The sequence below is a fragment of the Teleopsis dalmanni genome, chromosome 1, assembly GCF_002237135.1.
Source record: "Teleopsis dalmanni isolate 2A chromosome 1, ASM223713v2, whole genome shotgun sequence".
NCBI classification, from domain to species: domain Eukaryota; kingdom Metazoa; phylum Arthropoda; class Insecta; order Diptera; family Diopsidae; genus Teleopsis; species Teleopsis dalmanni.
Genome location: NC_051846.1, coordinates 130,408,256 through 130,434,617, shown reverse-complemented (window position 1 = coordinate 130,434,617; position 26,362 = coordinate 130,408,256). Strand labels below are relative to the sequence as shown.

At 29.8% G+C, this 26,362-nt stretch overlaps 2 protein-coding genes and 3 long non-coding RNA genes across 8 annotated transcripts; 2 read left to right on the top strand and 3 right to left on the bottom strand.

The window, feature by feature from the left end:
* The first annotated feature begins 342 nt into the window (after positions 1-342).
* LOC119668612 (paraplegin) lies at positions 343-4,894 on the top strand. Of its 2 annotated transcripts, XM_038078182.1 has the most exons (10): positions 349-458; positions 520-785; positions 835-1,131; positions 1,180-1,414; positions 1,538-1,671; positions 1,730-2,266; positions 3,722-3,992; positions 4,055-4,377; positions 4,431-4,622; positions 4,680-4,894. In XM_038078182.1, the coding sequence occupies exons 2-10, from the start codon at positions 675-677 to the stop codon at positions 4,827-4,829; spliced, it is 2,250 nt and encodes a 749-aa protein (XP_037934110.1). In that variant the 5' UTR covers positions 349-458; positions 520-674; the 3' UTR covers positions 4,830-4,894. The 2 variants fall into 2 exon arrangements, with proteins under 2 accessions (XP_037934109.1, XP_037934110.1); XM_038078181.1 differs by having other exon boundaries at positions 343-785.
* On the bottom strand, positions 3,402-6,806 carry LOC119668615. Its single transcript, XR_005251516.1, has 3 exons — positions 6,723-6,806; positions 6,517-6,626; positions 3,402-3,542 (listed from the first exon to the last, which is right to left on the bottom strand). It is a non-coding gene; the product is annotated as an uncharacterized LOC119668615 (long non-coding RNA).
* An 8,376-nt stretch (positions 6,807-15,182) lies between these two features.
* On the top strand, positions 15,183-15,817 carry LOC119668613. The gene is made up of 3 exons (XR_005251513.1): positions 15,183-15,226; positions 15,376-15,586; positions 15,728-15,817. It is a non-coding gene; the product is annotated as an uncharacterized LOC119668613 (long non-coding RNA).
* Positions 15,818-15,830: 13 nt separating this feature from the next.
* LOC119668614 lies at positions 15,831-16,519 on the bottom strand. Of its 2 annotated transcripts, none has more exons than XR_005251515.1 (3): positions 16,325-16,519; positions 16,144-16,266; positions 15,831-15,921 (listed from the first exon to the last, which is right to left on the bottom strand). It is a non-coding gene; the product is annotated as an uncharacterized LOC119668614 (long non-coding RNA). The 2 variants fall into 2 exon arrangements; XR_005251514.1 differs by having other exon boundaries at positions 16,329-16,517.
* A 4,092-nt stretch (positions 16,520-20,611) lies between these two features.
* On the bottom strand, positions 20,612-24,677 carry LOC119668611 (integrator complex subunit 2-like). 2 transcript variants are annotated; one of them, XR_005251512.1, is made up of 5 exons: positions 23,601-24,677; positions 23,297-23,541; positions 21,848-23,239; positions 20,824-21,779; positions 20,612-20,767 (listed from the first exon to the last, which is right to left on the bottom strand). XR_005251512.1 is itself a non-coding variant. In XM_038078179.1 (4 exons), exons 1-4 carry the CDS (start codon positions 24,402-24,404, stop codon positions 20,927-20,929), a joined length of 3,294 nt encoding a protein of 1,097 aa, XP_037934107.1. In that variant the 5' UTR covers positions 24,405-24,677; the 3' UTR covers positions 20,612-20,926. The 2 variants fall into 2 exon arrangements, 1 of the variants encoding a protein (XP_037934107.1); XM_038078179.1 differs by having other exon boundaries at positions 20,612-21,779.
* Between the last annotated feature and the right edge of the window lie 1,685 nt (positions 24,678-26,362).

Here is a 26,362-nt window from a genome sequence, read left to right as displayed (position 1 = left end):
CATATTGTTTTTTCTCTCATTCTCAAATTTAAAATTTTGATTGAAAACAACAACAATTGTACTCATGCCGTGCCCGAGACACTCTGCATAACATGGCCCTAAAAAAAATGTTTTTCAAAAAAAGTCGATTATGACCAATTTTTATTTTTCTTATACATACATAATTTAAAAAATACGCGTCAAATTTCAAATTGGTGTATAACAATCGAAAAGAACTTTTTAAATTCTATAAGAATAATGCCTTTTGTTTCAGTTTATTGCTTTATTTTAACAAAAATATCATTTTAAAATTTTGTTTTTGTAAATACAGCCCTGTATTTTCCTACAACGTTGTGAACTATGCGCTGGTGTTTTGTCGAAATTGAAACCGAAAATTCTTTCATTATTAATTTTTTACTACACAAGTTGACATTTCACGTGACCATGACTGTATAACATAGTCTTTCATTTATAACATGGTACTAAAATAATCTCTGAATATCATAGTTTTATTTATGAAAATCTTTCCGTTTCATTTAGCGTCGTAGCTAACTTATACACATTGCTGTTATGAAATAGTTGAGGTTAATCATATTAAGTTTATAAAAATTTAGTTTTAACTTTGGATATGAAATATTTAACCTTTTACCTTACGATCAATTATCACTATAGTTGTTTAAATAAAAGAAATTAAGATGGGGATCTCAAAAAATGTAAATGATATTGTAAGGGTATTTACAGGTAGTAGAAAATCCGCTTATTTATGGAGAAGTTCTTACATCTGCCGTAATTTCTCTAACAAACAGGTATGTATAAATAATGCTCGTTTAACAAGCCTATAACTCGTCATTACAGGGGAAGTTGCTCAGTGCAGAGTCGAAGGCATTTATCGGCGTTCTTTCAAGATCGTTTGGATTGCCCACCCAAACAATTCGACAATTGCATGCTAGTTTTTGCAATAATAATATAAGAAAGGATAACGACAGTGATAAACAAAATCCAAAAAAGACACCAAATGAAAATGATAAAAATAACGACAATGAAGAAAAACTTAAATCAATGGTCACTAAGGCAGTGCTTTGGTTATTTACAATTTATATGTTGATTGCATTTTTTACATTAGTGATGTCTCCTCGCACTGATCGACCTGAGGTATGCATTTATATGGAGACATAATATTGTTTTAAGAAAAAATTTTAGGGTTCAACACGGTACGTTTCGTGGAATGAGTTTATTCATCATATGCTCGCTGCAGGTGAAGTTAAAGAATTAATAATAAGACCTGATATGGAAATGGTTACGATTATTTTACATGACGGAGCTATTATTAAGGGAAGAAAAGTCTCGTCAACAATTTTTCATATGGCTATACCAGATCCAACAAAGTTTGAAGAAAAACTACGAGAAGTTGAAAGGCGGCTGGGTATTAGCGAAGGTAACATCATAAAATTTATTACTAATACGTGGCTAATTTAAAACTTTTTATAATATAATCTTATAATAATCTTATTTTTGTTGATAAATTGTTTATCTGTGGTTTTTTTTATTCCATTTTAAGGTGTTGCAATTACTTATGATCGTCAAAGTGATGTAACTGGTAGGATTCTCATATTGCTTCTATTCTTTGGTCTTCTCATGGCGATAGCGTCTCGTTTAAGAGGTGTTAAAAGCCCATTAAGTATGGATACTTTCGTAAGTATCCATAAATATTTTTTTGTTAAAATAATGTAAAAATTTGATCAATTTTTAGACTCAAATGGGGAGAGCCAAATTTACACTTGTTGATCCTTTCGATGGGGGCCGTGGAGTGTTATTTAGAGATGTTGCTGGCTTACAAGAAGCAAAACAGGAAGTAAAAGAATTTGTAGATTATTTAAAAGCACCAGAGAAGTATCAGCGTCTTGGAGCGAAAGTTCCCAAAGGAGCACTTCTTCTAGGACCTCCAGGATGTGGGAAAACTCTACTTGCAAAAGCAGTGGCAACCGAAGCACAAGTTCCTTTTTTAAGTATGAATGGCTCAGAATTTATTGAGATGATTGGTGGACTTGGAGCGGCAAGAGTTCGTGATTTATTTCAAGAAGGAAGAAAAAGATCACCTTGCATCATTTATATTGATGAGATTGACGCAATTGGAAGGCAAAGGTCTGGTAATGAAACTTTAACACAAGGAAGTTCAGGAGAATCAGAACAAACTCTTAATCAATTACTTGTGGAAATGGATGGCATGGCATCAAAGGAAGGCGTATTAATGCTTGCAAGCACAAATCGCGCAGATATATTGGATAAGGTAAGATTTCTTTTAATATCTAATTTAAAACATATTTAAATGGATGTATTGTGTGCTTTTAGTTTCTGATTAAAAAAAAGTTAAGACCTATAGGATTTTATGGAAACATTTTTTTTTATAAATGTTGATATATTTTTAGTCAGAATGACTGCAATGTTCTTTTTATTAGAAAATTGGCACCAAACTAATTCTGTCAAATCCGTGCAATATAACATGTAACTTAAAATTCAGTTACAACAAGAAATTTTCCAAATAGGAAACTGATTACCTTATTTTCTAAAACAAAACGTAATTATGCTATGTTTCCTAACCTAAGCGAAAAAGCGGATTTGTAGAATAACATAGCATAGCTTCTTTGTAAAAAGCACCAGAATGGTCGCTTTACATATTAAGATAAAAGTAAAACTAATATGCCATAGTACAATAATGTCTCTACAAAAAGAGTAGCTTTGAAAAGAAATAAAGATAATAGGCAAACCCCAAAAGTTAAACTTTCAATTCGTTGAACTTTGTGTTTCCAAAAATAAAGCTGTAGTTTATAAGCTCGTTCTAATTTAAAAAGCACGGCAACGCTGCGTATGGTTGTTTTCAGGCTATAGTTATAATAAAAATAAGTGACTAATAAAACTAACAAATAAGGAGACTATAAAGAGCATCCTGGAAAGAACTTTAGCATGCAGAAACGCTTGGCTGCAGTCTTCTTGTCTTTGTGATAAACACGATTAGTTCATCGTCTTTGTAGTATATATGATTCTTGAGCAGGCACAGTCTATATAAAGACTGGTACTTGCCTTTTAGTCCAAACAAATTATATACGACATATAGTATACTAATTAAATAAATATTGGATTATTCCCAAAGACCACTGATGAAGAGTACTTGGCAATACTCGAAACAGCGTTGTATGGTCAGCCAAATTTTCAATAAAATTAAAAAATAAATTTTTGTGTTTGTCCTTTATTTCTTTCTTTGTTATTCGAAAACCCTTCTTTTTTTCTAATACTAAAACAGGAAATGAATTTGTTAATGAACTTTCACAGTAAATTAACAAAACTCCAAGTTCGAACATACACTTCAAGTACGGCTTTGGGTGGCTAATGAACACTGACTCAGCTTCAAATTTGGCAGAGTGCGAGTTCAACCCTTGGTACTTACAGTTTAAAAAAATTAGTTACGAATATTTAAATATAAGAAATAATTTCAAGAACATCACTAATGATGGGTAAAAGCATCGCACGTAGTGGTGATTCCTGAAAGCGGCACCTGGCGGTACTTCCTGAAATGTTTGAATTAAAATTATATATATTAAAAATTAAATTTATGTATAAATTATTGTGGTATTGACACAATTTAGAGTTTGGTTTTTTAAGTAAATAAATTGATAGTTTTCTTAATTGTAATCCTAACTAAAAAGAGACCATTATATATATATATCTAATAATCAACAAATTTTAGGCACTTCTACGTCCAGGTCGATTTGACCGTCACATACTTATAGATTTACCAACATTACAAGAAAGGAAAGAAATATTTGAAAAGCATTTATCCTCTGTAAAATTAGAAACGCATCCATTTTCATACTCTAAAAGGCTTGCACGTTTAACTCCGGGATTTTCTGGAGCAGACATAGCAAATGTTTGCAATGAAGCTGCTTTACATGCAGCTCGAAATTCTCAAAAAATTGTTAAATCAAAAAATTTAGAATATGCTGTAGAGCGCTTAGTTGGTAAGTAAAAACGACTAGATAAAGTAAAATCAATGTATAACATTTATAAATAAAATTCTTAGGAGGTACTGAAAAAAGATCTAGTGCTATATCACCAGCTGAGCGGAGAGTTATCGCGTATCATGAATCTGGACATGCACTTGTTGGATGGCTATTACCGAACTCCGACATTTTATTAAAAGTAACAATAGTTCCTAGAACAAGTTTAACTTTAGGATTTGCACAATATACACCCAATGAACAACAACTTTATTCGAAAGAGGAGCTTTTTGACAAAATGTGTATGGCATTAGGTGGAAGAGCTGCAGAAAATTTGATCTTTAATCGAATAACAACTGGCGCTCAAAATGATTTGGAAAGAGTTACAAAAATAGCCTACTCTCAAGTAACTATATAAAAAAAGTTAATACACAATTAATTGTTAAAAACCATTTAAAGCTTAAAAAGTATGGAATGAATGATGAGTTGGGTCCAATTTATGTCTCAGATGCTGAAGAAGCTGGTACTTTCGGAAGGCCATTTTCTAAATCTTTGGAAAATGTTATCGATGTTGAGGTCAGAAATTTAATAGCCAATGCGTATAGCAAAACAGAATTAATTCTGCAAAATAATAGAGATAAATTAGAGAAGGTGTGTATTCATTGAAATATATTATCAACATGTTTAAATATATATTAACATTTATAGTTGGCCGAAGCGCTTCTAGAAAAAGAAACTTTAAACTATGATGAAGTTGTAGCTTTGATTGGTCCGCCTGCTTACGACGCCGGGAAACGAATTATTGAACCAGTTGAATTCGAAGAGTCTTTGAAAAATTTAAGCAGTGATGCAAAATAATTTGATTTTGTTTTATTTCTCTTCGTTATTACACTAGTCAATAAATTAGAATATTTTAAAATTTAGAATCAATGTTTAATACTTATACAAAAATTTAAATCATACTATTTTGGTCAATTGGATCTTTTGCACAAAATTTTAATTTATTTTTCTATATATCTTCTTCATTCCATTGCGTTCCCAGGGGAACATTGAGTCATATCACATCACAAGATGTCACAAAATTCTAAGGAATTTTTTTTTGTAAGTATTTATACTTTTATAAATTAATATGTCTTTAGCAATAGCAGTATTTGTTATCCTCATTGACTCATCTTGACCTTTAAAAGAGTTGCACTAATTAATAAAGAGTAATTAAACATATTTGAGAGTGAGTTAAAATTTGTTCATAAGAGACGAGGCTATCAGTGCTTCGTCATTTAGTCAAAGCAATATTATTCCGCAATAAATGTAAAAATTTACGTCTTTTAGGAACAAATTACTACAATTTCAATATATTTTGCAGAAAAAATGCCAGGAAATAACACAGCCAACAAACAAGCATGTGATTATTTCCTTTAAAATTTAGGCACAACTAAAAAGTACAAAAGTAATAAAAATAGAATTAACAATACAGGGGTCTATTCCGCAACTGTGAAAAAAATTTTGTGTACACTCAAACGAAAAACTCATTTCTCACCGCAGTTTACACTTTCTTGTAAAATGGTATCCCCCAAGTTCTAGTGAGTTTTTCGTGCTGAATGTAAAATTATGAGTCATAATTTATGACGTGCTGAAAGCATTTTTGAAAGTTGTCAGTGTAGAAATTTGTTTTTACACTGAATAAACTCAGTTATTGAAAATAAATAATTGTTTACTTTTTTGGCACACATTTTACTAATTATAATGCAATTTTATAATAATTATTATATTAAAAATTTTTATTTTATAATTTTTTAACAGATCTTATAACATAAGTTTCAAAATTTTATTATCGTTAAAAATCCGATATTGATATTAGAGTACAAACTTTTGCTCCTTTTGCTTAATTTTTACTATTTTCCATTTTTAAAACCCATAAAAAAATAATAATACAAGTTTATATTAAATTTTGCACAAAATTTTCTGTTTTTTTTTAAATTCATGGCCAAATATAACGGTGAATAAAATTTGAGAAAAGTGTACACTTTTTGGCATATAAACTCACTATTCACAGTTGAGGAATAGCAAAACCAAAATACAAGCAAATTTTTGTGTACACTTCAATTTGCACAGCTACGGAATAGACCCCCTGATGCGACACTGCATAAGGCCCATGCTATGTCACGGGTAAATCGAAATTATTGCTTTTAATGGAAATGTTCTTTGTGTTTTGCACAGAATGAAACAAAAATTCCTGATTTACTTGATTTTATAAGAGCAATAAATATCGAAGAAAATTCCAGTTTTATTCGAAAATCTATTATTAATACTTAGTGATGGACATAAGATATTTAGGGAGGGCAAGATAAAGGTAAATCCATATTAGAGTAAATTTATATATAAAAGATTTTTTATCATTTTCCCATCATAGGTTAAAAATGCAATGAAACTGGCATGATTACAACGATAATTTTTAGTCTACATTATAGATAATCCTGAAATCAATGTGCTATTTCAGAAATTTTTTATATTCCGTTACTTAAAATTAAATAAAATGTGTTTTTACCAGCATTTTATTGAATGTCCAAGCTATAAAAGTGTCAATATTAAATCGTGTATGGACGGTTCTCTTTCTCCATATTACATTATAGTTTTGTGCCAAATGAGGCTATATGACTATGGTTTGAATTAGTAATTAGTAAACAATAATTTTTTAGTCATAAACTTTAATTTTTTTAGTGCTCACAAAGATTAAATAATAAACATAGTTACTAGTTATCGTGATCCCCGAGAACATAAAATTGGTTTTTATTTTATTTAATGAAAAAAATTCTTTCAAAACTTCAATAAAAACAAAACAAAATTCACAAAAACATTAAAATAAAAATAGTGTTTTGTTTTGTTACTAATACGTACAAAACAGCTGATAGAAACAGCACTTGTTTTTTAACGAAAGTAAGAATTTATAAAAGTGGCGTTGCCACAGTTTATATATTTCAAATTGTTTTAAAAAAAATTTATATTCTATATATTATTACATCAGTGATCATAAAACTGTAATTATATTACAAAAAATAAATATTTTATGAACAATTGTAAAAGTATTATAAGACGACATTCACTAATTAGTGAAAATGGCCTAAATGGCTATATACCGCTAAATGCAGAAGACATTGAAACAAAAGATAAAATTTTAAGCAAATCATCAACTCAAATAAATATAAGAAAAACAGCTAGTGAAATTGCTATAGCAAATAAAATCCAATTAATTAATAATAAAAACGAAAATTTAAATAATATTCTTCCAAATAATCAAAAAGAAATAATTTCAAACGAATCTGACTTGATGGTGAAACCGGTATTAAACAACATAATTTCGGATGTTTCAAACGAAGAAGCACCTAAATCAGCTCAGGTTAAGTTTTTAGAACACAAAATTAAACAACTCCTACAACGAATTCTTCCAAGATAAGAAATCATATCAAACTATACCCAACAATAACTGGAAAAGAATTTCTAATCGTAAACAAGGTAAGACACTAGAATTTATTAACTCTGCTGCTGCTACAGTCACAAAAATTAATTCCACATCCAATAAATCAGACTGCTCAAATATATCAAATAATAAACTGATTGGAATTGATCGCTACTTTTCAACAGTAAACAAACATAAACCATTGTTCGCCTCCTGCAAACGAAAATTCACTTAAAATTATCAAAAGTCAAAACTTCGCAGAATAGGTTTGCTATATTCGCTGATAACAGAGGCAAATTACTCTTTATATTTCTATGTTTTTGCTAAAGTGTACAAACCGCCACCAATTTTCCTAAGAGAAAAAAAGTTTAAATGAACTAGTTAAGGTTTTAACTACCCTATTAGGAAAAGGCAGCTTTTACGTTACCCCTTTAAAGAAATGAAGTATTCATGAAACTAAACTGCAAGTATCTACTGAAGATTAATACAGAACACTAAAGTCTACCTTTTACTCATATTAGCTGAAAAGCAATGAAGGTTTGTCAGCGGTCATCAAAGGTATAGAGCCAAGTCTAGATATAGGGAAACTCCAATCAGCTTTAGACGAAAAAAATTTCGTGGTCAAAAACATTTACAATATCATGAATAGAGAACGAATCACACAACCCCTATATACAGTTGAGCTGAATTATGATGAAAGCAAGCTTAAAAAAGGTGAAGTTCATCCGATTTACTCTCTACAATATCTACTTCACAGGAAAATTAGTGTTTTAAAGGAATATTTTGAAGGAATTTCCAGATCAGAGAAACAAAAGCAATGACACACAAACAGCGCGCCAATGCAGCCTATATTTTCTGCTTTTATACAAAGGATGGATAAGTTTATGGAATGAATGCAAAGTGTGATGCAGTCTATGATGCAAAGTATGGTCCAGAATCAAGCGCTTATTTCCAGACTACTGGGAGCAGAGTGAACGCAATCAAAATCTGTCACTGGAACGCTAACTGCTTAAGCCACAATATTCTAGGAGTCATTCGTCTTCTATATTTAAACAATATCGATCTTACTATAATTTCTGAGACACACTTAACCCGTAAAATCTGCACTCGCATACAAGGCTATTCTTTTTATGACACCAAATATCCCGATGGCAAGGCACACGGTGGTACTGGTATTTTTATCAGAAGTACAATGCGACATTATGATTTAGAGCAACTTTCCGTAAAACATATTCAAGCCACTACTATTTGCATATTTATCACCCAAATGAAACAAGTGTTAATTACCTTAGGACCGAAATTCCTGGAGATTTTAAAGCTAAGCACATATTTTGGGGCTCCAGATTAATATCGTCACTAGGAAGACAACTCTATACAGCTCTACATAAGGGACTCGAAGTCATATTATCTGGAAATCCCAGTGATTGGAAGACCGAAACCAGTCAAAAACCTGATTTGATCGATTTTGGTGTCTTCAAGAGTTTAAATAAGGAATATATCTTTGCTGACCCATCGTATGATTTGTCTTCAGACCATTCTCCGGTTATCTTAACACTGACAAATTTTTCCGGAGGTCAAACCTTCAATATTAAATCATTTGTCAACTAGCGTAACGTCGGTAAAGAAGTTGAAAGAAGTCTTCCAGAAATTTCTGCATCTCGATACCCCTCAATGAAATTGAGCATGTTGATGTATTTAACAAAACTCTAATTAACGCGGCTGCTAAGTCCATTATTGTCCAAATGGGTAATGCGAAAAAACAATGTTTCCATCGACTTTGAATGGGCTTATTTCTGCTAAGCGTAATGCGAGACGAGATTGGCAAACATACCGTTCTCGCAGATCAAAACTTAACCTCTATGTAGCGACTAAAGCCCTGGAAAAAGCTTTAGACGAGGAAAGAAACAGTTCCATACAAAAATATCTAGAAAGTCTTAGCTCATAAAAAGAGCATAATTATTACTTATGGAAAGCTGCAAAGAAATGTAAAGCCCCAATTCAAAGGGAACCCCCTATACACAAACAAAATGGCTCCTAGGGTCCTAGCGATGAAGAAAAAGGAACTACTCTGGCACTACACCTGCAGAATGTTTTTCAGTCAAATCTGCAAATCAATGACTTCCAGCCTAACATATCAATCTTAGCTGACGTAGAAAATCCTCCAATTATATAGCTTTCGGAATTAAAAGAAGTTATAACTAACATTAACCCAAAAAAGCACCTGGGCAAGACCAAATAAATGGAAAAATGATTAAAAACCTCCCGAACACAACGATCGTCTTCATTCTCACCACTTTTAACAGAATATTGTCACTTGGGTACTCTCCGACGTATTGCAAAACATCATTGATTAAAATGATCCTAAAGCCTGGAAAAGATCCTTCAGTTGCTACATCATATCGACCAATAAGTCTATTACCACAAATCTCAAAAATTTTCGAAAAACTACTAATAAAAAAATTCTCATTTCGTCACCGATAGAAAACTTAACTTCGGATCATCAATTCAGATTTCGCAAAGGGCATGGAACAATTGAACAGGTCCTTAGAATAGCTAAAAAACGTTCGTAAACTTCTAAAATCCTACGTGACTCAGAAATCTTTTACTTCGCAAGAGTACGATATCAACGCTGGAGTTCCTCAGGGCCGGTTTGTCCTTGGGCCACTTCTATACTTAATTTATATAGCTGATTTGCAACAAAATAAAAATAAATCTAAATTTTTAAAAGTCTTACTTGGGATACTTAAAGATTTACAACAATTCTCATGAACAAATGTTTCAATGATAAAAGATTCAATAGTTTTATTAAAAGCATTTAATATAATTTGCAATGGAAAAAACAAAATTTTTATTTTAAATATACTTACGTACGTTCCAAAAACTAACGTGGTCGTTCGCGATCGCTGGATCCCAAGTAAATAAGTAATAATTGACTCTAATTTTGTATAACCGTGCTTTTATTGCTCTTAGTTTTCATGAAACACCAACCCACAATTTTCTCCAGTAATAATTATACATAAAACTTATTTTCCAACAAACTATGATATACTTAAAAAACTATTTACTTTGTTTCCAAATTCATGACAATATGTTTACTGTTTAGATCGATGATCAACATACTCATCGCATTCTTCTTTCAAAAAGCAATTTATTCTCTATATAACGAAGTGTTTTTCACGCATTGAAAATCCAAAACTTTGAATCCGCTAGTTCACTGTTTTACCTTTTCGCTGCTTAAATTTAAATTTTCTTAAAAAACTCAGGACCACTTTTTTGGCAATCTTGTTTCCAAAACTTCTTGCTTCTTCTCTAAAACACCAACTTATTTATATTTTACTGTTTATGTAATAATATTTACTGCACGTAGTTACCAAAGTCCAGCACTTCCTTTGGTTTCTAGTAATCATTGAAGAAAGCACTGTTATTTGTTGATTTAGAATAATTTGTAATTTTTTATAATATGTAATTGTAATTTGTAAATTTTTTTTCGTATATGCAACAACTATATTTACAAATAAAATCGTTACAAAATTCACTACGATCTTAAAGGAAACATTAACCGTAAAACTAAAAATATTACAAAAGATGTCAGATATACCATAGTACACTGCATACCAGAGTTCGTACAAAGAAGATAAAGAAAAGAAACTGAGAGGAAATTTTGAATAATGGTGCCTCTTTGTGTAATATCGCAAAGAAAATCTCTTTTACTTATTTACCATACCAGAATCGTCAAATATTAAAAACGGTGTGGCTTATAACTTAAATATTTACTACATTTGTGGTTGCATATTAGCATGTAGCCATTTCTTCTAATTAGAAGAAATAGTATAAATTATTGTTCTTGGAAAATCCATTGTATATATTAATACGATTATAATGAGTAAATATAGGCATGATTTTTTATATCAGTTTTACTTCAATTTACATAAAAGTTTTAAATGCGCTATATAAATCAAATATAAATGAAGAATTGGTAAACTAAAATCAATAGTAAATATAAAGTAGCTATTATTGATATATGTAAATATGTATATATAATTAGTCATGAAATTGTTTTAATAAAGTTAAAAAAATTGTATCGTATTTATTAAAATAAAAGTTCTTTTAATCATGTTGCACATATACGTACTATATTTATATATATGCTGAGCATCTAATAGAAAAGTTAGTATGTGTTCATACATTTCGAGTATTAGGTTGCATTGTTTTAATAGTTTGTTTTAAAAAGATTAATATTAATATAATTTTTTAAAATTCAAAAAAAGTTTGGTATATTGTAATACAATTTTTGCTTGTGCATCAAATATTTTCAATATAGAAAATCGTAAAAATGTATATACTGTTTACTACTACATATATTTTGTAGTTTTAAGCAATCCTTTCAGTAAGGTGAAATGTTTTTTGTATATGAAATTCAAGAAATTCTTAACTAGTTAATAACAACATTGTAAACAATAGGGATCAATTTCATCGCATAGTGTTAGAAGAAATATTAAATATATAAGCATTTTCCGCACCACCTAAGAGGTATGCCTGCTGGCGTGTTACCGAGTTTTAGGTGTTCGGTTCCCCAATAGGCCTATCCATCAAAATATTTTATTTAACAAATATACAATTTTATGTAAATACAATTTAGAATAACTTAATATATACAAAATAATATTACTATTTTAAAAATATTTAATATTAAACCAAAAATAATAAGGAACTATTAAATTAAAGATAAATTATAAATAAATTTAATAAATTATAAAATTAAAACTAAAATATTTTTTGTTTAAGCAAAAAATCACTTAAAGAGTATGAACACTTTTGTGCTGTTTATAAGTGTTGAAAGCATAATTGTTTATATTTAAAATTCGACACTTTATTATCTCGATTGAAATGTTTTAAAATGAAGTAAATTCTTACTTTAATGAAAAAAGATAAAAGAGTTTCAATTTTGCAATTAGAGCAACATATATAGGGATGAACGTTTTCTAATTTATTAAATAAATGTTGCGCTAAACCTAATTTATAGCAATTGTTATCGAACTGATCCGAAAATTGTGATTCTAATTTTTCAATATATGTATATATAATAACAACACTCAATCAAAGTATAATTAATAATATTAATTTCTCTTCAGGATTTTTCCTTTTTTATAATTATTAGTATATCATGGAAAAAATAAAAAATAAAAGCACAACTTAATTCGTGATTTATTATATACACTAATTAGGCACACATCTAAGTTTCTAATGTGTTAATACATTTATATATTTACTTTATTCTACAACAATAAATTGCGTTATTTTTAATTAATAATATACCTTCGATAATCGTTTGGAAAAATATAGAGATGTTTGAAATTTAAACATCCAAGTACGCACTTCCGTTTCAATTGTAAATAAATTTTAATTAACTAATAATTCATATATTTTTCTGGAATAATTACCTTTTTTTAATGCTTTTATAATTGAAAACAAATTCCGCCTTATTTTTCTTTTAGTAATGTGGTATTTGTGCAATTAATTGCAACTTTGGCGCATTTTCTCGTAACGGATTTTTAATGTCAAAAAACCAAAACAAACAACGAAATTTCTCAGAAACCTCTCTTACTTTAGCAAATATCGTGGTGAGTAGGGACCGGGTGGGCAAAGTATCAGGGTCCGGGTGGGGAAAATATTCACGCGCCATTATGTAGCATTAGGCTTTTTGTTATTGTACTGCGTAATATATTCACCTCATTACACAAAATTTTTGAATATTTTTTGAATAATCCAGAAAAATTTATACACAATTTTTCGAGTAACTCTCAGTTTCTTTTCTTTATCTTCTTTGGTTCGTATTTGCTTACTCATGAGGAGGAGCCAATTATTACATGAGTACAAAATATGCACATGAGTATGAGCGCAAAATTTGCTCATATTGAAAAGCTGCTCATCAGCGTGAGCCTTCAATTTGCTCATATTGAATAGCTGCTCATGAGATCTCACGAGCCAAAAACTCAACTAAAAACCCAGATCACTGGAAATAATTTTTTATAACATTTAAGGCATATAGAGGTTTTCGGAAATTAGTCAATTACAACAATAAAAATTCGTTTTTATATTAAATATAGTTTTTTATAAATATATAAATAGTTTTTTATAACATTTAAGGCATACGAGGTTTTCGAAAATTAGTCAACTACAACAATAAAAATTCGTTTTTGTATTATTTTAATTAATTGAATTTTTGGCTGACTATACAGCTGTTTCGAGTATTGTCAAATACAAATACCCATCATCAGTGGTCTTGGAAATAATTCTTGTATTTAATTATTCGTAATAATTTTTTGAGAGTGCAAGTTCCAGGAATTGAACTCATGCCCTGCTAAATTTAATGCTAGAATCAGCGCTCCTTAACCAACTGATCTAAAGCTGTACTTGACTTTTTTGTTCGCACATTTTACTGGAGTTTTGTTAATTTGCTGTGAAAGTTTTATTAACAAATTCATTTGCTTTGTTTATATTAGAACGAAATCATAAACCAGCTGTAGAATAATTGAATTAATTAATTATATTTTTAATTTTAATTGTTAGATTTTTAATTTTAATTGTTAAATTTTTAATTTTAATTATTTACCTCAATTTTTAAATATGTATATAATTTATTGTTTTCTTATAAACAGTAAAAAAATAAAAGATATTTTATTTAATAATTGGAATTATTAATGTTTTAACTGAAGTTTGAGTTCCTCTATTTCTATGGTCGATAATTATTTTTGTAATTAGGATAAAAATATCCTCTAATTAATAAACTGTAATAATAGTTTTTATTTGCGCAGATGTTACAATAGAAAAGAAACAATGTTTTAATAATTACAAAAGATTACAAAACAAAAGACTGTTTCAACTTATTTAAGGAATCCCATTCATTGTAAAGTGTGGGTACCTTTTATTATTTCATTGTTTTAAATAACAATAGTTAATACTTAAATTTGTGGAAAAAACCCGCCTGGATAAAATAAATAAATAAAATTACTTTTATTATAATAATTTTATTATAACAATTTTAATAAAATATGTTATTAAATTAAAATTTAGATATATAAAATTTATTATAATAGTTTTATTAAAACATATTCGAAAAATATTCAACCTGTATGGATAAAATAAAAACATAAAAATTCAAAAATATTACGTTTATTATAATAATAATTTTATTGTAATGATAATTTTATTAAAATATAGTCAAAAATCTGATTAAACTCTTTTTAACACTATTTTAACTTGTCTCCCAAACAATTTACACTGGCCGAAAATGGCTCCTTTTGGTCAAAAATCGAAAATGAGAAGCGAATGGTTCATTCTTGCATTTCAAGCTAGAATGCGATCCATTTCATCACATTCTGTATGAATGCGTCCCAACGACCGTTCGAATGCATTCCAAATATGTTCCAAATACAAAGGAATACATTGAATATATCCTAAATAAAAGCTCTTCATGGCATTTTGACAGTTTGAGAAAGCTGTTTTTGACATATTTACAAAAAAAGGTAAACAAATGTTTGGTGGTTGCATTTTCTTGAGTTGCCTCATAGTACGTTTCCACTACGTACTTAGTAAGCTTCATTTACTGAGTAAATTCCATTAACCATACAAAGAGCTTCCGTGCTTTTTTATTTACTATAGAATATAGTAAACAAAATTCGACTAAAATTATACCAAACATCATGAATGCAACATTGGAAATTATCGAAATTTGAAAAATTTGGCACATGAAACAAAATGTAAACATAAACAAGCAATCAAAATTTTAAACAAACCACAGGTAAGAATTTTTTTTTTACATTTGTTTCTTTATAAATAAAATATATAATTAATACATAAAAATATATAAATAAATTTAATTATATTATATATATATTTAATATAATTATAAAATTTTATATATTATTTAATAAAAATTATTTATTTCAGGTTAACATCAGGAAAGCAATAATTGAGATCTCACAAGTTTGATGTATAAATTTGAAATTGTGTTTAATGTAAAACAAAAAAATATTACCCGGAATGCGTGTGGAACCGAGAACAATGGGAGGAAAATCTTCTTCGATGAAAAATGTAAAACAGGTTTTATGGTAACCGCGTCCGAAGTGCAAACGATAATGCACTTCAGCCAACATTTTAGGTAAGTGTTCAATAAGTGAAATTTCTATCATATCATTACTTTTTTGTAATTAAAACCACATAATCTTTTACGATTAATATTAGATGTTTTATTTAATAGTTAATGTTATGTTAACAACTTTTCTCTTTTATTTTAAAATAGTAAGGATCAGCAATGTATTGTGGTTTTCAACGAAGGCCCGTCTTTGTGAAAGTTTGTCAATATCGTGTATAGAATTTTAGAAAACTTGCCTATTGACAACACCTTCGTATTAATTTCTGGTAGTCATCCTCACCGTTACTGCCAGCGTCGTCAACATTATCGTCAACATCTTTGAAGTCAAAAAAGAATTTCCCCTACAAAGAAAAGAAAAATCAATGATAACCGACTATTTTTTTTATTTTTATTTGTAATAAATTATAAATTATTAAAATTATAAATGTAATAATATAAATTTTATAATTATATAAAATCTGATTATATGAAAAATATATAAGTATATATATTTTGTTTTTTTTTTATTTTTAATTTTTAAGTTATTAGTGTTATTATTAGCTATTAGTTAAAATAAAACTTACTGAAAACTTTAACTAAACATCGCCTTATTTGTTTTCTATTTGATTTGTGGTTATTTAGTGTTCAAACTTGTTTTGAAGCCCTCTGTTGTCTTCTCAGAACCGACATACGGATTTCATTCTTATCTAAAATAGCAACTCAGTAAAATTTTATTATTTATTTAATAATATTTACTGTTCGTACTTACTAAAGTCCAGTACTTCCTTTGGTTTGTAGTAATCATTGAAGAAAGCACTGTCATTTGTTGATTTTGAATTATTTGTAATTTTTTTAAAAGTATTGTATGTTCTTTTGTATATGCAGCAACAGTCGCTTTTATATTATGAACAACATTACAAATATTATATATTAAATTATTCACATTTTTTGCGGTTTCTTCTAACAATCAACGTTTAATATCATCTGTTTACAATTAAAATGTAAACACAGAAAAGCTCTAAAGCTAAAAACTTTTTGACACATAAAAGCTCTTTCCTATTCCTTAAGTAACTCGTGATAATGTAAACGACCAAAAGCTCAATGTTACTATATGGCTTACTAAGTACGTAGTGGAAACGTAGTATTACAAGGAATCAAGGAAATCAATTAGATTTGCAGCGTCCTGCAAATTTCTTCTATTGATCCTCTGGTGCAGAATTTCTTGCTCCTGTTCTTGAACTCCGCTTAAATTCGAAATGCATTTGAATGCATTTTTTAAAATTAAAAAATTTTTTATTAAAATGAACATTAATAACAGCACAATTCTTTTCATATGTTTATTTTACTCATTTTTTTGTTATTTATTTATAAATTAACTTATATTTATTTGTTATATTTCGTGTTGCAGTTATATAATGCGATTTTTAAATTTAAATCAACATATGATACAAAATTTTTTTCTTTGTTTTGCTCAATATCGCACTTTTCGCCATTAAAAAGTGCCAAGACTGTCAAAATTCAACAAAACAAATTTGAAACTTTTGTTGCTCCCAAGCAATTCAGGATAAAGGAGTTCTACTCTTGGGAATAGCATGGGAATAGGGAGACTTATTCCCTGAGAGTATTCAGAATTGACCTGTTTGTGCAATTGGGAAAAACTCCCATTTCCATTTGATTCAGAATAAGGATATTGGGAATAAGGAACAAAACTCCCATTCCCATATGATTCAGAAAAGCAAAATTGGGAAAAGGGAAAAAACTCCCATTCCAATGTGATTCAGGATAACTATGTATATGAAGAAACTAGTAACTTATGCGGTGGACATCACAAAAAAAACTTAGAGATAAACGAGACGCAAGAAAATTATGGAATCGTACCAGATTTCCTGAAGACAAACGAAAACTAAACAAAATTACTAAAAATTCTTCTAAAATGACTGACGAAACAGAATATGCAGCAATTCTTACATAGTTCCTACACGTGTCACTTATCTTACTATTCTTTATGGAAAGCAATCAAAAAAGTAAATACAATGGACATCCACATAAAAAAACCAGACAATACTTGGGCGAAAAAACTGACTGAAAGAGCTTAAGTTTTCGCAAACCATTTAAAGAACGTTTTTACTCTACATGATTTGGATAGCGATCCTACTATAGATGTCAATATTTCCAACTTCTTGGAAGAAACTTACCAATTAAGAAAATTAAAAAACAAGAAACAATTTTTACCATTAAATCTCTTAAAATCAAAAGGCACCTGGTTATGACCTCATAACTTTTAAAATCTTTAAAAAACTTCCAGATGTTGCTTTAATATTTGTCATCCATCTTGTAAAGAGATCCCAGCTCAATGGAAAGTTGGTGAAATAATCATACTTAAACTAGAAAAACCAGCTGGAGAAGTTAAATCTTATCGTCCAGTAAGTCTCCTTCCAATTCTCTCAAAAGTGCTTGAGAGAATTATCGGCCATTCATATGCCAATAATTGATTCAAAACGAATTATTCGTATCACCACTTTGGATTTAGAAGAAAACATTCAACGATTGAGCAATTTCATAGAATTGTTGAAAAAATACAGACCACTTTCGAGCGAAAAGAATACTGCTCAGCAGCGTTTTTAGACATATCTCAAGCATTTGATCGTGTATGGCACTAAGGACTTCTTTTCAGATATGAAAAGCTTCTACCACCTGTAATGAACACCTTTTTGTTGGGCTGTCTATAGCTGGGATATACTCAGTCGTAACAAATGGTCCTTACAAGAAAATTTGTATTACGGCTTCGACTCCGATTCTTAGGGCTGATCGCGAGTTAGATTTCTAGTGTTTCCGTCCAGGTTAAAACAAAAACCCATTCATTACAACAAAAAAAACAACTTACGTCTAACTTAATGTAGGGGCTAGGTTGTATTCTAAATAAAATAAAGAATCGAATAAGGAGAAAAGACAACAAATGATTTAATATAGAAACTAGGTTATATTCATTTAGAATATAACAGCACAATACACAAGCGCAGGAGTATGTTGTAAACCCCGTAAGTTTGACAGGTGCAGGACTATGATTTAATCGCAGTAGATTCACAGGCGTAGAACTTTGTTAAGCATAATTAGTTTCATAGTGCAGGAATAAGATATACTTTAGGCATGATTTCCAGGCGCAGTTTATTTAAAAAACGGTAAACTCATAAGCACAATCATTTTGATGAAGCAGGTTAGGCGCAGGCGCAGTTTATTTAAAACACGGTAGACTCACAGGCACAGAATTTTTAATAAAACAGGTTAGTTTAACAGCACAGGAATATGATGTACTTTATTTAATCGCGGTAGACTCGCAGGCGCTGAATTGTTGTTTAATCAAGTTAGTTTTAGAGCGCAGGAATATGATGTACTTTGAGAATGATTCCCAGACGCAGTTTATTTAAAACAATATGGATTTACAGTCACAGAATTATTGAGTACATGTGGTTAATTTAATAGCGTAGGAATATGATACACATTAGGAATGATTCCCAGGCGCAGTTTATTTTAAAAGCGGTAGGGTCGCAGGTACAGAATTATCGTTTAATCAGATTAGTTTTCAGATTAGTTTTACAGACTCCTTCAGCTCTCCTCCTTTCTCGGACCGAAAATTATAATCCCGTGTTAGAGTTTACCTTCTGGAGAGTCGTTTCATAGATTATTAGATGCTTATTGTTTTGCAAATTTTTATTTGCAAAATTGTTTTGGGATGTTTACCTTTTGTGTACTCCAGCTTACTGTTGGGCTGCATTTTTTTTATGTGTCAGAGTTGTTTATATTTGTGGCGAACGACCATAACACTTGTGGCGAACGACCCTAATATTTGTGGCTATTATCTGTTTATAAAATCGTATCTATTTTTTTGATATTAAAGCTGGAGTATTACAATGCAGTGTATTTTGTCCAATCCATTATCCGCTCTTCACATACGATTTACCAAAGACGGCAGATTTTCTAACTGGTACACATACGGATGACACAGCCATCTTGACGAGTGTGGCCTCTTTTAAACTACAAGCTTGTCTTGATAATATATCAAAATGGTTGAAGCATTGGCGAATAAAAGCAAATGAAACAAAATCTACTCATGTCACGTTTACAATGAGAAGAGATACCTGCCCTGAAATTAAACTTATTAATATAATAATTCCGCAATCAAACAGTGAAAAATACCTGGGCTGGGGCTTGGATAGAAGTCTGACACGGAAAACACATATTTTTAACAAAACAAAATCGCTTGGGATTCAATATCGTAAAATGTTTCGGGTACTTGATAAAAAAATGGTTAGTATCTCTAAAAAAAAAAACTTATTTTACACAAGTGTGCTAAAACCAGTATGGACTACTGACATTCAACTATGGGGAATAGTCTCAACATCCAATTTCAAAATTCTTGAAAGATTTCAGTTGAAAATTCTACGAAAAAAGTTGAGCAATTAAAATAGTATGCAACTAACATCCAAATCTAACGAGACCTTAGGATAATGCCACGAACGAATACAAATTTAGCCCAATTCTCTTGCTTCGAGTTTGAGGTAGCTCTCAAAAATTTTTACAAGGCTGAAAAAGTTGTAATTAAATGCTTTATTTACAGAAATTTATCAAACATACGAAACAAAACATAACAAGAGAAACTTCAAAATTGATATCCAATGAAAATTTCAATGATAGTGAACTCATTATAGTGCTTCATGATTATATGGTTTGGAAATCATGGAAATTTGCGCTGTTTTTCACTGTGGCGGAATAAACCCCTTTATTAACATGACGTTAAGTAAATGAATGAGAACTACAAATCCTTTTGGTGGTAACTGCTGCAGGGCCATGCTTGTAATCAAATAGTATCCTGGATCTTTTTTACTTTTATCTTCGCTATTACGTCCATAACTTCCTTAATATAATATATTTTAATTAGAAGTTCTAATTGATAAGGCTTTTGTAGAAAATTTATCTTTTATTTCATAATATCTGGTATGTTTTGGTTAGATCTAACGCGAATGTTTCTCTGCTTTTTCGATGTCACTTTTGCCCATGATTAGTCGATCTTGTGGAAAAAGCACAAATGTAGTTGTTGTAGACTTTGTGCCTTATATGGAAGTCAACGGTTTAAAATTCATTGGGTTCATTCCTAACATTTGAATTGCAAAAATTGTATATGAACCACTAAATCTGTGTTTGAGAAATAAGCTAAAAATTATTTGATGTATTTCGGATATGAGCAAAACATTGTGATAGTGACTTACTTATTTTCATTCGCCGGAGACAATACATAAAATTTTTTGCTCCTGATTAAACTCTTTAAATTGTAAAAGGAGAAAATGTCTTTATTAATATATAATAGCTCGATTAATATAACTGGGACCTATTTACAATTTTTGTTACAATAGTTTCAAAAGCTTTGTCTATTAGATCTACATATTTCTGTGATTCTTTAAAACATTTAATATTTGATTTTGTTAACATTTGTACAGAACAAAGTCCTAAACTACTCTGCGAAGATAGATTCTTGCCTGTTATCATTAAAATGTTTATACAATCATCGATTAACAATGGAAACGCTTCTACAAAGCGTACTAAAGAGGGTAGTACACTGTTAAGGTAGACAAATTTTGCACTTGTTGATAATAATGAAATAGATGTCTGTACCACATTTAAGCAAAATTTAGAAACGCTTAAACATTTTGGTATGGAATATTTTAATACAAGATGTGAAGTTAATTCAATCATGAAAATTTGTTTGTTCATCTCTGGTATATTATGAAGGTCAAGCAAATAGTCAGTGCAAATATGCATAGAAGGAACTCCAATCACCATCATAGGTATTATTTCAGTAGGATATGTTTGAAAATGAACAAGTTTTGCTAAAGCAGGTTCCGTAATAAAAGTTTGATGAATATAGGTACATATTATTCCCTGAGATTCACGTAGTCTTAACTTGTATATGCACTGAGTTGCACATTTTTGCAATTTTGTTAATAGTTCAAGTAATATTTGTACCGTTGCACTTTCTTGAGAAGCTAACAATGCAGTTTTGAGTTCTTCACGATCTGAATCACTTTGTATTTGTCCGTTTTTATCAACAATTTGTTTTCCATATACTTGGTTATTTAGACAAGCTCTGTATGCAGCAACGCTTCCATTTAGTATACGAATTAGTATTACAAGCATGTATGGTGAATAAAATACTTTTCTTTTACATCTGCAAAAAATAACTCATATAAAATAATCTATATATACAATTTTTTAATTAAATTTAATTTTACTTGCCTTAACACTCGAAGCGGATCAATATTTTCATTAAATATATTTAACTTGGTGGTATCAGTACTCGACATTATCATATTTAAAGTCGTTTTCCAAAAACTTATTGGCAGAGTGGTATTAAGAATTGACCAAATAGTTTTATATAAGTCTTGAGTCAATCGCGGAACAACTTCATTAAACACTTTAGGTATATTCTCAACAATCAGTTCTGCATATTGCGCCATTTCATCTGTTGGTAACTTGAGCAAAGCTTTAAATACCATAAATGACAGCCCAGGATGAGACTGGACAGCCTTAAGAGATTTTACAATTAACGTCCTATTCATATGTCTAGTAGGCATACATTTTTGTGTTATATGCATAACGTCATATTCTTCAAGCCAATCCTCAACCATACTCAGATGGGGACAATTAGACACAATTAATCGCAATAGTGGATGAAATAATCCGACGTAATCATTATGATTTTTTTGGGCTACATGTAACAAATATTTTACTGGAAGTTTGGACAGAAAGTTTGTGGAATAATCTTTAAATTTACGACACGATGTAGGGCTGCTTAGTATATTCAGCTGCCTTGTTTCTTCATAAAGTACTAAATAATACAAAATAAGAAGTTGCGATGTAGTTGCACATTGAATTTGTATATTCGATGTTGCATTTGAAACGTTTGAAAATAATTGAGTATTAAGTAAAGCGGGATTTGATGCATTGAAAATATGCAGAATTTCGTATTTGGAAAACGGTTTATGTATATGTTCGATATTAAGTTTACCTGATGGGTTTGGTGTTATTAATGTATTTACGTATACTTCAATTAAAGCAGGCATAACAGGATGCAATGGGGTAATAGAATTGCATATTTGTTTGTAAATCCACGATTTAATTGGAACTTTATGTTTCATAAAGGAACGCGATTTTATTAACTGATGTATGCAATGAACTGGTAAATATCCGGGTATATGTGCATTCAAATTAATTGTAACCGGGACTCTAACAGCATGTGATGCAACAACTTGTTCTGTAAATAAATCTTGTGTAAAAAGTTGCTTTATGCGATTTGTGCTGTTTGGTCTTATAGGTATTTTCATTGCTAATGTAGAGCAAATTAAGTCACCAATAGCTGCAATTTGATTACTATGGAAATGAATTGCCAACAAAAGCAACATTTCACCTAAAGAAGTGGTATCAGACTGTTTACCAAAGAAAGTATCTTCTTTAGTAAGCCATTGTAGCCATTCAACTGATTTTATCTCTAATGTAGTGGAAAATACTAAAGAGGGGCAGGATATAAGCATACACAATGCTAAAGAAACAAACCGCAGACCTGATTGAGTTGGCAGAGGACGAGAAGTTATTAGTTGTGATATCAGGCTTATTTCTTCATCATTAAATCTGAAATACAAATTTGTGAAAACGAAATATATAATAAAATATGATCCTAATACATACTTTAATCCAGCAATACCGCGCAGAGCACAATAAAGTCTTATTACTACAGATCCTTGTGAAGTAAAATGATCATTTAAGCCATGTATTGCATGTAAGTGAACAATATTTTGAAGTTGCTGTAACAATTCCATTCTTACTTGAATTAAAGCCTCTCCCTTCCGCTTCTGACTGGATCGTACATACACAGCAAACCAAGAACGTATATTTTGATCGTTTCCCAGTAGTATTCCTGTTAAAAACGCGATCTAATTTAAAACAAGAAATTGCTTCATTTTTATAATTTAAAACATTAAATATTTAATACCAAATCATGAGGATACTTGAGTGATAGATTTAGCATAAAAGAAGAAACTTTCAAATTTTCCATACATATTGCACGCGTAAATAATGCTTGCGACGGATTCATTTCACTTAATGCCGTTAACAATGACAACTTAAGTTTTCCCTCAATACTCTCTTCATCACAACTATGAATTAAATGCGACACTACGTCACGATAATAGTCTGGAAAATTGGCTACCATAGCGCATATTATACGTCGGCCATTGTGCACATGTACTAATGTATCTGTTAAATCCAAAATATTTAATAATGATGGCAATTCCGCTAGTGCTATGCATAATATATCAACAATTTCTTCCAAATATATACTATCTTCAAAAAGTTCAGGGTGCATAAAACTTTTCGATTCAGCCACTTGAAACTGAATGTTGAAAATTTCTGAAAGAACAACTCGAACCTTGCATGTAACATCCGATCGTTCGAATCCTAATGCAATGCCAGTTTGTAATCCAAATTCGGTTGGCGGTACATCGTAATACACAGATTTTTGTCGCACTTGTAATTCTTTTTTAAGTTCGAGTTCAAGTTCATGATAATTTACTTGAAGGTAAGACACTATACTATTAACAACTTCAATTCCAATCAATACTCCAAGGATTTGTTTTCGTGAGGCCATGGATGAATTTGTATTATCAAGCGGTGATAGCAATGTCATACGTACCAATGACGGCAAAATAGGCCTAATTTCATTTTGAGGATATTTTTCTAATGCACATATATCTAAGTTTTGCATTGCTGCGAAAACTTGTGGCGTGACATTTAACATTTTAATGAATTAAACAAATTAATTAATATGTTTAAATCTCTTTACAACACATCACCACCAAACAACCGGTCGACCAAACACCTTAGCAGGTTAATAACATTGCTAGAATGTACAGGGTTGATAGGCGCCCTTATTACAAAATTCAAAGGTGTTAAGCGGGTATTACACATCATACTTGATTGCCAAATTGGCGAGGCAAATGTATAATTTCAAACAAGGCGTATGTAAAACAAACCAAAAAATTTAAATGTATGTCATGCAGACTGGTCATATGTATTCTTTTTTGATCGGATTTTTGCCGGTATTCATACAAAATTCACAACTATTTAAATGATTAAAGTATTACCAATAAAGAGCAACACGCTATATAAAATAGTTCACGCATTAAAAACCATATAATAATTTAAATAAACTATATTAAGAAAAAATTGATTATTTATAAATTAATACAAGCAAATTATTTTAGTATTATATGCAAAAAATTCTTCGAGTTATTCTGCTAAAAAATGCATTAATTAATATTAGCTGCGTTTTAGTAAACATGGACTGCTCAATTTTACATGCAATACCAAACTAATGGAGTGAACCAGTAATCAATCCGGTTCACATTCTGGTTGAATGTGGAGTGTATGTAAAAAATATAAGTGGAACGTATTTTAATGCAAATGCGGTTGGCAATGCGATGCAACGGTGCAGTAAAAATATAAAAAAAATCTACATTTATATTTATTTATTATTGATTTTATTTATTTATTATATATTTCATGTATTTAAATAATGTTTTAATTATAACTATAATTAAAATTATTACTTTAATTATTCACGTTTATTATTATTGAAAAAGTGTTGTTTGATAATTTATTAAAATCAATTCATTTGAAATGAATATATATAAATTAAGTTGAATGCATTTATTTAATTAAAACAGAACAATACATAAGGAACCAGACTCTGCAACATAAACGTTTATAAAAAAACCATTTTCATCGCAAACTGCCTGCAAATTAAGCTATAGTCATGCTTCTTTTTGAAATAAGCCTATTTGCTATAGTGTGGTGCATTTATTTTTACATGTGTGTTAATTACATGTGTGCCAATTACGAACGGGAATTTTTTCGAAGCTTCCACTTTTGCATTATTAGCAAGCGTGTATTTTATAAATTAGTGTTCAATTGATATAAGCTAAACACTAGTTCTTTTAATTATTCTCCATACAGAAGCTCTTAGTATGGCAAAACAAATACCAAATTCGCAAAAACTATTCATATTTGCCATATATCACAAAAATATATAAAATTCCTTCATTGCTATCGTCCGATTGTGATCATCACGGTTATTTTGCATTCGCTGATTGGAATTTATTAATAAATCTATTAAAAAATGAAACATAATTAATATATAGCAATTGTATTTTTTATGCGCAAATACCAGTCAAATAATCTTTAACGGCAAAATTATTGATCGTTTCCACAAAACTTCCACTATATACATGCTGATGAACTTTATCCGTTGAGTTTAATACACTTGAATTAGTATTTAAAAAGAAATGGAAGAGTCAGTTTCGCTCGATGATTCTAATAAAATCTGCAATTTTCATTTATTTACTATAAAATTAAATTTAAGTTTTAAGGTAAATAGTAAATTAAAACTTACATTTAATACTTCAGACATTTCAAACGATTTCAATTTTAGCTATTTTTTAGATTTAGTTAGTTATAGCTGTAATCTATTATAACCAATTTTCGAATCCAAAATAAAATGGTAAAATTTAACACATGTGATAGTAAAATGTGCTCATAATCGAAACTGCTAGGCAACTCTGATAACGATCTTTTAGCTTACTACACTCAAAAAGTGTGAAAGATCGTTTGGAAGATCTTTCGTATTCTGGCATTAGTTTTTTGGAAGACTGAAAGTTATTTTTGGTCTTTCTCAATACCAAATGAAAGATCTGCTAT

Bases quoted from the DNA above. Each gene is read 5' to 3' on its own strand.
- LOC119668612 (XM_038078181.1), top strand. From the start codon at position 675: ATGGGGATCTCAAAAAATGTAAATGATATTGTAAGGGTATTTACAGGT. The intron at 4,378-4,430 runs GTAACTATATAA...AACCATTTAAAG, and splicing joins CAAAAATAGCCTACTCTCAA to CTTAAAAAGTATGGAATGAA. The intron at 4,623-4,679 runs GTGTGTATTCAT...TAACATTTATAG, and splicing joins ATAGAGATAAATTAGAGAAG to TTGGCCGAAGCGCTTCTAGA.
- LOC119668611 (XM_038078179.1), bottom strand. From the start codon at position 24,404: ATGTTAAATGTCACGCCACAAGTTTTCGCAGCAATGCAAAACTTAGAT. The intron at 23,542-23,600 runs GTATTAAATATT...GTTTTAAATTAG, and splicing joins TCAAGTATCCTCATGATTTG to ATCGCGTTTTTAACAGGAAT. The intron at 21,780-21,847 runs GCAAGTAAAATT...TATTTTTTGCAG, and splicing joins GATCCGCTTCGAGTGTTAAG to ATGTAAAAGAAAAGTATTTT.